The sequence below is a fragment of the Callorhinus ursinus genome, unplaced genomic scaffold (assembly GCF_003265705.2).
Source record: "Callorhinus ursinus isolate GAN/ISIS: 27379988/994484 unplaced genomic scaffold, GSC_fseal_2.0 scaffold16, whole genome shotgun sequence".
Classification (NCBI taxonomy): Eukaryota; Metazoa; Chordata; class Mammalia; order Carnivora; family Otariidae; genus Callorhinus; species Callorhinus ursinus.
In genome coordinates this window covers 29,520,983-29,537,836 of record NW_027397078.1, presented here as the reverse complement: position 1 = coordinate 29,537,836, position 16,854 = coordinate 29,520,983, and the positions used below count along the sequence as shown (strand labels likewise).

Sequence of the window (16,854 nt, the reverse complement as noted above, 5' to 3'; positions counted from 1 at the left end):
CACAGATCATGTGAAGACACAAAGAGAAGACAGCCATTTACAAGTCAGGGAGAGAGGCCTCAAAAGAAACTAAGCCCGCTGATACCTTGATCTTGGACTTCTAGCATCCAGAGCTGTAAGAAAATAAATTTCTGTTGTTTAAGTCACTGTAATGAACTGAATGATGTCCTCCCAAATTCATAAATTGAAGCCCTAATCCCCAATGGGGCCCAGAGATAGGGCCTTTAAGGAGGCAATAAAGGTTAAGTGAGGTCATAAGGGTCAAGTCCTAACCCAAAAGGACTAGTGTCTTTATAAGAGGAAGAGAAACCAGAGATACCTCTCCTTCCTCACAGGCACAGAGAAGAGGCCATGTGAGGACAGAGCAAAAAGGCGGCCATCTATAAGCCGAGGAACGAGGCCTCACTAGAAACCAATCCTGATGGCACTTCGATTTTGGACTTATAGCTCCCAGGATTGTGAAAAAATAAATTTCTATTGTTTAAGCCACCCAGTCTGTGGTACTTTGTTAGGGCAGCTCTAGCAGATTAATACACGTGTCAATCCAGTAATTTAAAAAGAATTTTTTTTTCCATATCGGAGAAGACAAAGCATTTAAGTGCCCCTATTAAAACAACAAAACTACAGCCCAGGTGATGGAAGCTTTTTATAACATCTTTCTTACCTTCTTAAAGAATGTCGCAGGTGCCATTTCAGATCCATTCAGTGTTCGTAAGAGGAACATTGGCCAAGATGACGCATTCATCTGATACCCTATTTTATGAAATAAATCAGCATGAAAAAGTCTCCCTGTGATATTACAGCAAGTTGGTATAAAAAAGAGGTTTTGTTTACCACTCTTCTCCAGAGAATGACTTTCTTATTGAGAAACTAAGGACATAGCTAAGAGAAGCAGATGCACCCTCCAATCAGTTCTACTGTACCCACTGTACTACTTGGCAGCAATGCTACAGTAGGGGTAGAAACTCTCGTTTTAGAGAAGCCACTAGCTAAAGGTCACCAACATACATATATGTACGTTAGGAATGGGCCATAATACTAGGGGTGATCCAAGTCAAAACCCACAAGAGCTTCCAGTCCCCACCAACAGCCACACAAGCATGGCAAAGGCTGCAAAAGACTTCCAGCCCTTCTTTTTCCTTAGAGTCCCTGCTTTATTTCCTTTCAGAAAGACAGTTTCTTGTGAAACTCAGCAAACGTACACTTATGATGCATTTCACTGTATATAAATTTCACCTCAAAATTTTAAAAAAACTATAAACACTGAACTCTAGTTAATGATATGCATGCTAAAGTATTTAGGGGAAATGTACTAACATCAAAAACTTCCTCTGAAATACATTTAAAAATAAGATGGATTGATGAATCGATAGAAAGGCTGATAGACAAGAGATAAAGCAAGCATGTAAAATGACAGTGGTAGAACCTAGGTGATGGGTATGTGGGTATTCACTGTAAAGTATTTTCACCTTTTCTGTATGTTTGAAATTTTTCATACAATGTTAGGAAAAAAGATAGCTCTCACTTTAGCAATCTTTACACACACTAAACAAGATCCTCTCTTAGAATTTGTATCAGATGAAATCAAAATACACTCAACAGGTGTCTTTAGAGATCTCATCAATTAATAGTGAATATCACAGCATCTGGCACATGCAACAGGGGGTAGAGGTCTGCTAGTTGTACTGCCTTATTGCAATCCGTTTCATGCAACACTTGCCTGCCCTGATGCCAGAATTAAAGAGAACTTGCCAGCATTCCTGATGGATACATGCATTAAGATAGGGAGGCACACCAATCACTGGCAATCACTGGCAATAGGTCCATCAGTAGGATTAACCATGCAAAAAAGTTTAGACAGAAAGTCATCCTATAATTATCCTATACCAAAATCCCCTTAATCTGAGGGGGGAAAAATTGGGGGAAAAGAGGATTTATTATATACTCCCTTATAATAAATCAGTATTATTAGTGATATCTAATAAATAATCATCCACAAAATGGATCTGCCACGTTGTGGTTAGAATATTGCATAAAAACAATTCTCTGGTCCTTATGCCTTTCTCTTAACCCCCATCTTATCCTATTACATCATGTAATCATCATCATTGCCATCATCATCATCTTAATTTGACATTTTTCTTATTTCTTTAATTGCCTAGGGGCACCTAGGTGGCTCAGTCGGTTAAGCGGCTGCCTTCAGCTCAGGTCATGATCCCAGGGTCCTGGGATCGAGCCCCACATTGGGCTCTCTGTTCAGCAAGGAGTCTGCTTCCCCCTCTCCCTCTGCCTGCTGCTTCCCCTGCTTGTGCTCTCTCACTATCTGTCAAATAAATAAATAAAATCTTTAAAAAAAAATTCTTTAATTGCCTAAAGTCAAACATCGATTAAAAGGCCAAAAATAGATGAAAGTGCATATAAAAACTCAAACACAGGTAAAACTAATGTACAATGTTAGGAAGTCTAGACAGTGGAACCTTTGGGAATGGGAGGTTTATGACAGGATCAGCAGGAGTGGGGCTTCTGGGGTGCTGATAATATTCTGTTTCTTGATTTGGGTGATGGTTATATGGATGTGTTCATTTATAAGCTGTACACTTACAAACTGTATACTTTTCTGTTTGCATGCTAAAACTTTAAAAAAGCTTTTAAATAATAACCTTTAAGGTTTAAATAACCTTCTAAAAAAGAAAACCAAGTAAGTTGTGTTATAAAATGGAAACTAAACTATTCAAAGCACCGAATGAGCAAATTGGCAGAAATTGTCTATTTTTAATATGTACTATCAAAATATATATTAATCAGCATGTACTGCTATGTATTTCATATTTTTAATTAGAAAACTCTAAAAGTCATTTGAAAAAAGAATGATCGCAAATCTGGCTATGTGTTTGAAATGTTGGCAATCACAGCAGTTAATGCTTCCTTTAAACAAAATTCCAAAAACCTATTACCATTTGTAAACAGAAATCAAATCCAAAGAGGGAAGCACTATGCCTTAGGTTTACACTTCTATCTCTTACAGAATTCTGTAGGATATAAGAGATATTTAAAACAAACGATATGAAGAAAGAAAAGAAGGCAAAAGGCAGAAAAGACACACACCCTAAACCACCTTCTTGGAATAACACGTCTCTAATTAGTTATTTTTTAATATTTTAAACCAAATTAGGAATAATTAATGATCAGAGCAAGAAAGGTATAAAAATATATTGCTAAGAGAGTGGTAATTATTGTATCTTAAATTTTGGGTTCTGAGGAAATTTCTAACTATAGTAGGAAACAAAAAGAAATCCATTCTCTCATTGTGCTTTACACTAGAGAATTTTCATTTTCAGCATTGTAAAGAAGAAACAAAAACTAATATCTACCATCACTCAAGACTATAGAAGTGATAGGGCGCCCGGCTGGCTCAGCGGGTTAAGCGGCTGCCTTCAGCTCAGGTCACGATCCCAGAGTCCCAGGATCAAGCCCCGCATCACGTCGGGCTCCCTGCTCAGCCGAGAGTCCGCTTCTCCCTCTGCCCCTCCCCCCGCCCTCATGCTCTCTCTCAAATAAATAAAATCTTTAAAAAAAAAAAAAGACTGTGTAAGTAATAAAGGAAATCACTTATTTTCTACAGAGTAACAGAGTACATCTAAAAACATTTTGGGGGGGCCAGGCTTTTTTTTTTTTTTTAAGATTTTATTTATTTATTTGACAAAGAGAGAGAGCACAAGCAGGGGGAGCAGTAAGCTGAGGGAGAGGGAGAAGCAGGGAGAGGGAGGAACAGGCAGAGGGAGAAGGGCAGGGAACCTGATGCAGGGCTCGATTCCAGAACCACCCCCACCCCACCCCAGCCCACATCATGACCTGAGTCAAAGGCAGACGCCTAACTGACTGAGCCACCCAGGTGCCCCCAGGGGTTTGGGTTTTTTTAAAGATTTATTTATTTGGGCGGGGGAGTGCACGTGAGCACAGGAGGGAGGGGCAGAGGGAGAGGGAGAAAGAGTCTCAAGCTGACTGCGCTGAGAACAGAGCCCAATGTAGGGCTCGATCTCATGACCCTGAGATCATGACCGGAGCTGAAACCAGCAGTTGTATGCTTAACTAACTGTGCCACCCAGGCACCCCTGGAGTACATCTGAATATTAAGAGAGAACAGGGATGGGGCACCTGGGTGGCTCAGATGGTTAAGCGTCTGCCTTCGGCTCAGGTCATGATCTCAGGGTCCTGGGATCGAGGCCCACATCGGGCTCCTTGCTTAGCGGGGAGCCTGCTTCTCCCGCTGCCTGCCACTTCCCCTGCTTGTACTCTCTCTCTGGCAAATAAATAAATAAAATCTTTAAAAAAAAAAGAAAGAGAGAGAGGACAGGGATGCCTGGGTGGCACAGTTGGATTTTTGGTTTCCTCCCGGGTCATGGTCTTGGGGTCGTGGGATCGAGTTCTGTGTCGGGCTCTGCACTGAATGCTGACTCTCTAAAGTTTCTCTCTCCCTCTCTCTCTACCCCTCCCTGCCTTGTGCACACACGGTCTTTCTCTCTTTAAAATAAATAAATAAATCTTTTAAAAATAAATATTAAGAGAGAACAATTCTGCCCAAAACTGGAGTCACATACTTCTTAGCTTTCAAAAACTTGGTCAAAATTGAGAGTTTTGTACTTAAAAACCTTTGCTCATAAAGTTCCATCAATCTCCTTTTCAAAGATCTAAAGGTACGGACCCCTACCCCCTCACTATGATTTCTTCTCATTGTAGTTATAATGAAACTTCCAAGTTTGAAACTGGGGTCTGGACGTGGAATCATACCCTTCACCTGGGCTCCCCGCCATGCCAAAAATGCTGAATGGCTCAACAGACAATAATGAGGGAGGAAGTGACTCAGTAACAAATGCTACAAACTTCTCCTCCAGAAGGGTTTCTGAATCTGCATGTGTGACCTAGTAGAGCTGCTTCTGACATTTCAAGTTTGAAGACAGCATATGTCTTGCCCTGGAGTGGAGAACCTTCAGCACACATATGCCACATGTGTACTGACATGAAACTCTGTAACATATGGTACTGAGTTGATCTCTCATACATTCTCCACAATAACCATCTATTTGCAAAGATGCCTAGAAGAGATTTCTAAAAGGCTACTTCAGGGGCATCTGGCTGGCTTGGTCGGTAGAGCATGCGACTTGATCCTGGGGTTGTGAGTTCAAGCCCCACATTGGGTGTAAAGATTACTTAAAAATCAAATCTGGGGTGCCTGGGTGGCTCAGCTGGTTAAGCAGCTGACTCTTGATTTTGGCTCCGTCCTGATCTTGGGTCATGAGATCAAGCCCCACATGGGGCTTGATGCTCAGTGCAGAGCTCCCTCCCCCTCTGCCCCTCCCCCTGCTCACACACACTTTCTCTCTCAAATAAAAAATAAAACCTTTAAAAAAGTAAAATAAAATGTTAAAAATAAATAAAAGGCCACTTGAAACTTTTTCTCCTGAATATTACGTTAGAAAGAATATGTTACTTTAAAAATTGTTTATCCTTACCCAGTGGAGGCTGAAGTAAGTCCCCTTCCTTTTCACATGTCCCAATAGGCTGTATGTCTGGAGAATCGACAAGTCTCCAAAAATCATTTCTGTTGTCACTACCATCCAGTCTTAAACGTAGCCTGGCACCAGTAATTCCAATGACCGTGGCTATACATACTGAAGTCATATTGCGAGGGTCATGGGCTTCCAATTTCATACCAACTTTGAAGTCATTAGCTGGTGGAACCTTGGACTATATATGTTACATATGTGTGTGCACAGCACACACACATACACACACACACACACACACACGCAAATAAAGTTTTGTTAAAATGCATCAACTGTAAGAAAAACAAATGGTCAATTATGTTACCAGAATACCTGTGAAATGTTTTAAGTAACAGTCATAGCAGATGGTGAGCAAAAGAACTATAAGGGTCAAGGAAAAGATCTTCTCCAAACCCTTTCCTTGGCTTGACATGCAGCGTAAAAACACTGCCCATTGCTGATCTTATTCCTTTGTCCACTTCCAGGCAACCCAAATACAGCCTATAAAATGTACCCTCAGTGGCTTTCTAAAGTAAGAGTCTGATTAGGCCATTCCCCTTGAAATAAACCAACTGGCAGCTCACCACTGCCTAAGTCCAAGTCCTCAATACAGTTTAAGAGCCCCCACACCTTTAACCTTATTCTCACACTATCACCTCTACCTACTTTGACCTCCAGCCACTCCATGCTATACCTCAATATTCAGGTTCTTCTACATCCATGTGCCTTTGCTTTGGATGTTCTCTGCCTGGAATATCCTTCCCCTCATTCCAACCATCTCAGATATCACCTCTTCTGTGAGCACTCCCAGTATAGAGTTATCATACTTTTCATAATTAATTATTTACATGTCTGTCTTTCCCTCCAGATGGACAATCATAAGGGCTTAGTATACCTGACACAGAGTAAATTCTTAATGAATGAACGCAAATAAACCATCTGGCCCTTAAGTGGCATTACCACAATCCCATTATCTCCTCACACTGCTAGAACCTAACAATCACACAGATATCCCTCAACAAATTAACAGTTCACATTAATATATACAACATGTATACAATTTTGGCATACCTGTCTGAAACACTCTGAAGGGGCACTCAAAGATCCAGTCTCTTTCAAGTAATTTTCCCAGTGGAAATCATCTGAAAAAAAATATATATATACACAAAATAGGGGGTTTTTCACACACACTAACTTTTAGGAGTAAAATGGGACTTTAGTTCCATATCTCGTTTAAAAAGGACTTCCTAAATTTCCTGATCTGCATTTGATTACCAGCATAGAAATAAAAAGACAACTTTCTGATAATAATGGCTCTGATATAATTACACTCCAGATCTTCTCCATGTAATGAGGAATTAGCACAATGATTCTAAAAATGTAGACTCTAAGAACAACTAAAGGATTTTTTTTATAGAGTAATAGCAAATTCTACTCATCTGTCTCTAATATAAATTTATTCAAGACATGTGTATACTCGGGGTGCCTGTTTCAGTTGTTAAGCCTCTGCCTTCGGCTCAGATCATGATCCCAGGGTCCTGGGATTGAGTCCCACATTGGGCTCCCTGCTCAGTGGGAAGCCTTCTTCTCCCTCTCCCACTCCCCCTGTTTGTGTTCCCTCTCTCGCTGTGTCTCTCTGTCAAATAAATAAATAAAAGCTTAAAAAAAAAAAGACGTGTATACTCAAGACCATTTCATCCCATTAATGTGATGCCACTTCTTTTTTTCATGGAGAACTAAAGGTGTTTAGGTATGTGGTCTAACAGAATCTTACCTCTGTAATGCTTTATGGAAAGAAAAAAATCTGAGAACCAGAGTTGCTTCTCAATTGACTATTAGATCTCCATACATGGTATCAAGAATATGGTGGCAGAACAAAGCAGTAAAGCAGTCATCAGTACAGTCATGATATGAATTATTTTAATGATCTATATTTTCTACAAATGCTTGCTGTTCCTTCTCTCACTCAGTCTTCATGATATATTACAATGGTATTGAAGGTCATAAAGCAGTGTACTTTGCCTGGCTTGCACCCTTCAATTCAGTGTCCCAGTCAGACTGCCAAGGCACTGAGAAAATGACTTGATAGCAGTATCAAAGGTACTATTAATTCATACAAAGCTTTTTTGTTTTTTTAAAGATTTATTTATTTATTTTAGACAGACAGAGAGAGAGAGAGAGAGAGAGAGAGCGCACAAGCATGTGCGGGCGTGTGTGCAAGGAGAGGCAGAGGGGAGAGAGAAGCAGACTCCCGGCTGAGTGGGGAGCCCACATGGGGCTCAATCCCAAGACCCCAAGATCATAACCAACTGAGCCACCCAGGCACCCCATAATTCATACAAAGTTTAATTCTCTTCAACCATCTATGCTCTTGTTTAATTTCCTCACTATAAAAATACTGGGTTTGACAGATTCCCTTCCTGGGGGAATCCGAATTACCAGCCTCTTATACATCCTTCCAAGGGTAGAATACTTATACACACATACACATACACACAAATGGAGCGCTGTTAAATGTTTAACAACCACCTTTCCAGAATATACAAATAAAAAGCCTGACTGATAGTGTTTGCAGATTTCTATGGTATAAATACTACCACCATGGCTGATCACAAGGTGACAGGGTGAAGTCACCAACTACAAAGCTGGGAAGAGATGTGCACAAGTGGCTCTCCCAAGCTGGTGTGAGCCAGCTTCAACGTACCACTGTTATGTGTGTTTATGCATTTATATGTGTATGTACACATATTACATATGGTATTAAGCATGTCTTACATAACACTGTGCACCCTGCTTTTTTTTTTTAAAGATTTTATTTATTTATTTCAGAGAGAGAATGAGAGATAGAAAGCACGAGAGGGAAGAGGGTCAGAGGGAGAAGCAGACTCCCCGCTGAGCAGGAAGCCCGATGCAGGACTCGATCCCGGGACTCCAGGATCATGACCTGAGCCGAAGGCAGTCGCCCAACCAACTGAGCCACCCAGGCGCCCTGCACCCTGCTTTTTTTAACGATAAATCTGAGAGATTATTCCATTAAAAAAAAAATACTGGGTTTAATTCTCCTTGTAGATATGAAGCTAGCACTACCACAGTGCTTAATGGCATGCAGGAGAATGTCAAGAATATGGGCTCTGAGGTCAAACCTGCCTTCTTCCAGTCTGGCTCTGCTTCTTACAAGCTATGTGACCTAAGCAAGTCATTTCAGTTTCTCAGCCTCAGTTCCTACCAAATGAGGAAAAGTAATACATACGGTACAAGGTATTTTGAGAATTAAGTGTTGAAGCATACATATGTCACTCAATAAAAGCCATGCATTATTATTCTAAAACTAAAAGTCATAGTTGTACCTCAATTTATTAATACTGGATAGCTTTGTCAAAAGTGAAAACTGGGGGGCACCTCGGTGGCTCAGTCGTTAACCATCTTCCTTGAGCTCAGGTCATGATCCCACGGTCCTGGGATCGAGCCCCGCATCAGGCTCCCTGCTCCGTGGGAAGCCTGCTTCTCCCTCTCCCACTCCCCCTGCTTGTGTTCCCTCTCTCATTGTGTCTCTCTCTGTCAAATAAATAAATAAAATCTTTAAAAAAAAAAGTGAAAACTGGGGTGCCTGGGTGGCTTAGTCGGTTAAACGTCTGCCTTCAGCTCAGGTCATGATCTCAGGGTTCTAGGATCAAGCCCCACATTGGGCTCCCTGATCAGTGAGGAATCTGCTTCTCCCTCTCCCTCTGCCTCTCCCCCTGGCTCATGCTTTCTCCCTCTCTATCTCTCTCTGTCAAATAAATAAATAAAATCTTAAAAAAAAAAAAAGTGAAAACCGAGGGGCACCTGGCTGGCTCAGTCCATAGAGTGTGGGACTCTTGATCTCAGGGTCATGAGTTCAAGCCCCACAACGGGCATGAAGCTTACTTAAAATAAAAAATTTTTAGATATATATTTTGGGGGGCCGTGCCTGGGTGGCTCATTTGGTTAAGCATCTGCCTTCGGCTCAGGACATGATCTCAGGGTCCTGGGATAGAGCCCCACATCAGGCTCCCTGCTCAGCAGGGAGTCTGCTTCTCTCTCCCTCTCCCTCTGTGTATGCTCTCTCTCTCTCTAGCTCTCACTATCTCTCAAATAAATAAATAAAATCTTTTAAAAAAATAAATAAAAGTGAAAATGGAGATCCATGGTTCCAAAATTAACTGACCAGGATATTTTAGTGACCTCCTAAGACCAACCTGACAATCAGGAAACCCAAGATTCTAACTGAAGCTCTACCATCATATGACCTTGGAGAGCATTAAAAAAAGAAGAAAACAGGGGTACCTGGGCGGCTCAGTTGGTTAAGCATCCGACTCTTGGTTTTGGCTCAGGTCATGATCTCAGGGTCATGGGATCAAGCCCTGTGTTGGACTCCATGCCCAGCATGGAGTCTGTTTGGGATTCTCTCCCTCTCCCTCTGCCCCTACCCCCACTTGCTCTCTCTGTCTCTCAAATAAAATGTCTAAATATTTTTTTAAACCAGGGGTGCCTGGATGGCTCAGTTAAGCATCTGACTCTGGATTTCAGCTCAGGTCATGATCGGAGTTGTGGGATCAAGCCCCACATTGGGCTCCACACTTAGTGGGGAGTCTGCTGAAGGATTCTCTCTCTCCCTCTCCCTCCGTCCCTCCCCCTGCTCATGTCTCTTTCTCTCTCTCTCTAATAAACAAATCTTAAAAAAAATAAAAAGAACAAAACACGAGTGGAGGGGAAAATCTGACTATGGTATCATTAAGGAGCCAACATCCCAGGAAGAAAGAAGTGTAAGTTGAAGATAATGACAGGGAAACTAAAATCATTTCACAATAATACCTCAAATAAACCAGCTACATTTGTAAAATTTTTCAATGACACTAGAAAAAAATTCACTTAACACAATTTTTTAAATATTTTATCACCACTTGCGTCTGAATGGGCTATAATTTGAGCTAGCAAATCCTTTATACCAGTATTCTGCAATATGACCATTTTCTATCACATTGCTAGCTAATGACCCTATTTAGCATTTAATCATTGGAGCCTTAACTTTTTTCTTTATTCTTAAGGCAATATTTTCAGTCCCCAAAGCTGTTCAGTTTGGCTGCCCACGTGCTGACACCCTACCAATAACATAGAGAAACATACACAGCAACAGGCTTTACTTAGATTTAGATTTGACATATCTTCAATAATACCACAGCTGGAATTCCTGAGCAGGAGCCAAAATAGTCAGAAAGTCTTACCCAAACCTGAGGACCCAGTCTGCCTATGCATCTTATCCTCATGGACAACCTGGAGCAGGGGAATGTTATTCTCCCTCAGAAAAGAGGTCTGGCAACTGACAGGTTTGTTCATGAGACAGTTGTACACATATAACCATGTGATCTGACTGTTATTTGCACATGTCCGTGGTCCTTCTTGTTTGCCTTGTACTCTATTCTAGTCCATACATTAGCCCAAACACCTTTTGACAAACTGAACATAATCTATATGAGCCACCTTGGTCTTCTCCAGAGTAAATCAGAATCCTAATGTCTCCCAGCAGTGCTAGGCTTGGGTTCAGAGGCTCTGTAAAGAAGATGGGCAAAATATCTAGAGTTGGAAGCTTCTCAGCTGAATGATCAGCACCTACTACTTCATAGCAATTATCACAACTATAACTGGGGATTTGTTTAATGTCAATCTTGCCCCCTAAGCTCAAAGAGGGCAGGAATCATGTTTGTCTTATTCATCACTGGTTTTCCATAGAAGGTTGCCAGTGTGTGCCAGGCACTGTCCTAGGTACTGTGGACACAGCAGTTAATAGAACAGAAAAAAGTCCTGGCTCTCTTGGAGCTCACCTTCTAACGGTCACTGATTTCTAAGATGAGATGTTAGGGTCAGGGCCCTGAGAAATATCCGCAGATGTCTGTAAAATTTGATTAGGTAATCTCATTTTTTCCATCAAGTTTGAGAATTTTGAAAAGTTACTAGTTTCAGTCTTTAAGAATATATTTTTTAAATTTGTTTTTATGAAATGTCCAGAATAGCAAATCTATAGAGACAGAAAGTAGATAAGTGGCTGCCTAGAGCTGAGGGAAGGAAGAGGCATTGGAGAAAAACAGGGAGTGACTACTAACTGGATACAGGATTTCTTTTTAGGATGATAAAATGTTCTAAAACTGATTGTGGTGATAGCTACACAAGTCTGTAAATATACCAAGAACCAAAGAATTGTATACTTTAAATGGGTAAATTCTATGGTATGTGAATTATATCTCAATAAAATGGTTATATTAAAAAAATAAAACAGAGACGAATTTGTAGGGATGAGGAAGAACATTTTAACCTAATGGCCTCCCTTTCCTTGGAGGGTTTTGGGGGTTGGAGGGAATTGCTGAAGAACAAATAAGGCCAACGGAAAAGGGAGCTAAGGAAGCACTGGAGGCCGAGCCACAGTGAGGAAGAAGAATGATTCCATGCGGATTACCGCTATAGGCAATCTTCCTGTAGGAACAGAAAGTCATAGGTGAACTACCCCAAGAGTGGGGCTGGCAGGACAGGTACAACAAAGAAACAAGGGGCAAAAGGTTTGCCTGGAAAACTCTGATAAACACAGTAAGTTTGTTATAGTTATTTTTTTATTCAGCTTTTTGTGTGCATATGACTAATTTTTTTGTTTTCCTTAAAAGCAGGTACAGATGCTATCTCCTGAGTCTCTGATACAGTGCTATACACTTGCTGTCCACAATAAGGAACTTAAAACATGAATTAATAACTCAAGGTTAATAAACATTTACTGAACATTTACTGTATGCCTAGGCATTATATTAGATGCTTTACATTCATTTTCTTTATTTAATTCCAACAGTCCCATGAAGTAAGTAGTATCATCCTTGTGCTACAGAGAAGAAAAAAGAGACTAAGAATATTGAGTAATTTGCCCAAGGTCAAAAAGCCGGTAAAAAGAATGAGGCCAGGATTCTAGAAAAGGTCTGTCAGACCTCCCAATGCCTAAGCTTTTATCCAATGAACTATCTTTTGACCAACAAAAAATGGATTTTCACATTGACTCTAATATTAGAAGAGTTTTTATTAATCAAATTATCGTTTTTAATTGGTAATAAATGGTAATTATTAACTAAGTATCTTTAATTTGGCAAAAATTGCATTGAAATGCATGATTTTTTCTACTTTAATCCCATACCAATTTATCTCTAAAATAAAACCAAAGTAAAATTTTCAAAATAAAATCTTTTACCTTTCCTATTGCTCAGGTTTTATATTTACAGGAGTTTACTATACATAGACTATACCAAAAGCAATGAGTTCATACCAACACTGAGTGAAGAGAAAAATATATTGTACTGAACTACTTTAAAACCTACCATTTTGTACAGAAGATGTACCTGAGTGAGGAGCTTTCTCTTGATTCTCCTTCTTGGCATCCATTGAATCTAAAAAATGAAAGAAAATATCAACACTGGAAGGCCATAGCAAAAGTCTAAAAGAGCTCTTAGAAAACCTATAAACTAGGGTGCCTGGGTGACTCAGTCAGGTGATTGTCTGACCCTCGGTTTGGCTCATGGGTCATGGATTTGAGCCCTGCATCAGGCTCCATGCTCAGCAGAGAGTCTGCTTGAGATTCTCTCCCTCTGTCCCTCCCCCCACTCACGCTCACTCTCTTTTTCTCTCTAAAATAAATAAATTAATCTTAAAAAAAAAAGAAAACCTATAAACTAAAACTATTTTCTAATAGGACCCAGTTTTAATTTTATAATTAATATCCTTATTTTCTGCATAGGATTTCACTTTCTAACATACTGCATATCTTACAATTTGCTCATTTATTTTGTCTATTGTATGTCTCATTCCACTCAAATGTAAGCTCCAAAAGGGAGCTTACCCCTTCTCTCCCCCTCTATAAAATAAAAAAAAAAAGAATTAACGTACCCTAGAAATAAACTGCATGCTTTTAAGAGTTTAAAACGTAAGAGGGAAATTGGAATACATGTAATTCAATAGACAATGTAATAGGCAGAGATTTTTCTCTGTGCCAAGCTGAGGAGCTCCAATAGCACCAGACCTTGTGACTTTACAAATCTAAGACATTATTTTGCCCATATATATATATATACATATCTTAAAGGACTCATTTTTTAAAATTAATTATAATACTGTTATTATGCTGAAAAAAATTAACCATAATTCCTTAATAACATCAAATAAGCAGTCAGTGTTCATATTTCCCCAAATGTCTTATTTTAAGTGTGTGAATCAGGACCCAAATAAAGTCCATATATAGCAATGGATAATAAGTGTCTTAAGTCTCTTTTGATACTTATAGGCTTCTCCTCCTCCTCTTTTTTTTTCCCCCCTTCCTCTGGAATTTTTTTTTGCTCATGATACCAGTTTAGTTTTAGTCTGGATTGTGCTGACTAGCTCCTATGGTGCTGGGTTCTTCTGGTCCTTATCTTTTCTCTAAATATAAGCTATTAGTGGGGCACCTGGGTGGCTCAGGTCATGATCCCAGGCTCCTGGGATCGAGCCCCACATCAGGCTTCTTGCTCAGTGGAGAGCCTGCTTCTCCCTCTCCCTCTGCCTGCCACTCCCCCTGCTTGTGCTCTCTATCTCTCTGACAAATAAATAAATAAAATCTTAAATAAATAAATAAATAAAAGATATTAGTGTGTTGAGCTTAATCAGATTCAGGTTTGGCTTTTTTGAGGGGAGGAGAGAAGAAGGTGACTTCACAGGTGGTGTTGTGTACTTCTCACAAGAGGCTCCTAATATCTAGTTCTTTCTCTTTTTGTGATATGAACAGCCACAGATGGCTATTGCTTAGATCCATTAGTCCATTAGTGGTTACAAAATAGAGGTATTCTAACTTTATCATCCTGTCTTTATTAGCCAGAAAACTTGTATAGAAACCTCCCCTCTTCAATCATTCAATTACCTGAGGTACAAATCACATAGGAAAGTCACAAGCCAACACTTCATTCTTTTCCTTTACTTTTTTTTTTTTTTTACTTTTACTTTCTAATTTTCAAAATAATGAGCTGGATCCCAAGCATTCTCCAGATAACCAGTAAGTTTTGTTCTGCTGTCCCATTATGAACTCATGAATTTTTTTTTAAAGATTTTATTTATTTAATTGACAGAGAGAGAGAGAGACAGAGAGAGAGGGAACACAAGCAGGGGGAGTGGGAGAGGGAGAAGCAGGCTTCCCGCCGAGCAGGGAGCCTGATGCGGGGCTCGATCCCAGGACCCTGGGATCATGACCTGAGCCGAAGGCAGTCGCTTAACCAACTGAGCCACCCAGGCGCCCCTATGAACTCATGAATTTAACCATACTTAATGTGTTGCCAATCTAGCACTGTTTTACTCTTATTGATACCCAAATTGTCAAACTTCTTGAAGAAGGATCTATGAATGATACCAGGTATCATTTTAAGGTAACAATTTAAGGTAACATCTACTTTCTGGTTATGACTCAGTGCCTCTTCAAGATGTGTGAACATTTGAGATGGATATATAAACTACTTTCTATTTAAATGATTTGACTAGTACAAAGAAAGTACATACATATTTATTAAATAGTTCTACAGTAAGATTTTCTAATAGGAAAGAAAGTAAAACTGTAAAGGCATGGCTCCTGCTCTAGAGAAGCTGAGACTCTAGTTACAGAGACTACACTAAACACTTGACAAAACTGGGAACAGCAGAGGACAACATTCAGCAGTCAGCCACAGAAAAGCTCCTAAGAGACACAGGACTTGAACTGGATTTGAAGGAAGAACATGATTTAGGATGGCAAAGGTGTGTAGGATGTACTATAGAAAAAAAAATACAGTTGACCCCTGACCTGAGTAACATGGAAGTTAGGGGTACCCATCACCTTCAGTCGAAAATCCACAAATAACTTTTGACTCCCCAAAATCTTAAGTACTAATAATCCAGAAATGGTTCACTTGAGAGTTTTTTCAAATTGTCACAAATCTCCAAAAAATTTCCCAATATATTTTTAAGAAAAAAATCCACATATAAGTGGACCCATGCAATTCAAACCCATCTTGTTCAAAGGTCAACTATACATTCAAAAGAGAGAGTGCAAATGAGTGGCATATTCAAGGCAAGGTAAGCAGGCTTCTCACTAAAGCAAGACAAGATGAAGCTTATTTATTTGTTTGTTCGCTTGTTTGTTTATGGGGATGCGCAAAGGGAGAGAGAGAATCTTAAGCATGTTCCATGCCCAGCACGGAACCCAACATGGAGCTTGATCTAATGACCCTGAGATCATGACCTGAGCCAAAATCAAGACTCAGTCGCTTAGCCAACTAAGCCACTCAGGCACCCCAGGATGAAGCATTTTTTAACCAATCATATTAGAGTTAGAAGATTTGGATTCTGATTTTAACTTTGTCACAGGTTGTTGTATGACCTGTTCACTTAAACTCCCTGAGTGTCAGTTTTCTCACTTACAAAACTAGGAAGAAAGGGTGCCTGGGTGGCTCAGTCGGTTAAGTGTCTGCCTTTGGCTCAGGTCATGATCCCAGGGTCCTGGGATGGAGACCCGCATCATCGGGCTCCCTGCTCAGCGGGGGGCCTGCTTCTCCCTCTCCCTCTGCTGTTCCTCCTGCTGTTCTCTCTCTTTCTCTCTGTCTCTCTGTCAAATGAATAAATAAAATCTTTAAAAAAAAAACTAGTAAGGAAAAACATAATTATCTTTAATAGCTATTCAGTTCTGAAATTCCAATTCTAAGTACCTAACATCTCCTATGACTTTATTTCTAAAAGGACTTTTTTTCAAAAGTTCAGTCTACTAGAAGGTACTCATCCCAAATGAATAACTAAAAATATCATCACGGCGGGCGCCTGGGTGGCTCAGTTGGTTGAGCGACTGCCTTCGGCTCAGGTCATGATCCTGGAGTCCCAGGATCGAGTCCCACATCAGGCTCCCCGCTCAGTGGGGAGTCTGCTTCTCCCTCTGGCCCTCTCTCCTCTCATGCTCTCTCTCTCACTCTCTCTCTCTCAAATAAACAAATATCTTAAAAAATAAAAAATAAAAAAAAAAAAATCATCACGTTTAGGAAGTAAATCTTACCTTCGTTCACTGTTCGCCCCATGGTATTCTTTTCTGGTACTCTTTCCTACAAGGAGAAAGATCAATTAATGCCTCCTTTTAGCATATTTCTGAAGGGCATTATTATTAGAAATCAGTTATAGATTTAGATGATTTTAATTTATTTCCCTTTAATAAAAATAAGTTCAGTAGATTAGTAGTTGGCAGGGGCTGGAGAAAGAGGGACTAGGGGAGCGACTACTAATGGGT

The 16,854-nt window shown here is 40.0% G+C and overlaps 1 protein-coding gene across 8 annotated transcripts in view; it reads right to left on the bottom strand.

The window, feature by feature from the left end:
• The window catches only part of SCML2 (Scm polycomb group protein like 2), a 92,065-nt gene that overhangs the window by 58,367 nt on the left and 16,844 nt on the right, over positions 1 to 16,854 (bottom strand). For 5 of the 8 annotated variants that reach the window (XM_025857861.2, XM_025857863.2, XM_073902030.1 and 2 more), the window contains exons 2-6: positions 16,627 to 16,672; positions 12,911 to 12,979; positions 6,615 to 6,685; positions 5,511 to 5,745; positions 665 to 753 (exon numbers count right to left, since the gene is read on the bottom strand). In XM_025857861.2, the coding sequence (XP_025713646.1) occupies positions 665 to 753; positions 5,511 to 5,745; positions 6,615 to 6,685; positions 12,911 to 12,979; positions 16,627 to 16,648 (486 nt within the window). In that variant the 5' untranslated portion in view covers positions 16,649 to 16,672. The remainder of the gene's footprint in view (positions 1 to 664; positions 754 to 5,510; positions 5,746 to 6,614; positions 6,686 to 12,910; positions 12,980 to 16,626; positions 16,673 to 16,854) is intronic. The other 3 variants (XM_073902029.1, XM_073902031.1, XM_073902032.1) reach the window with 3 other exon arrangements.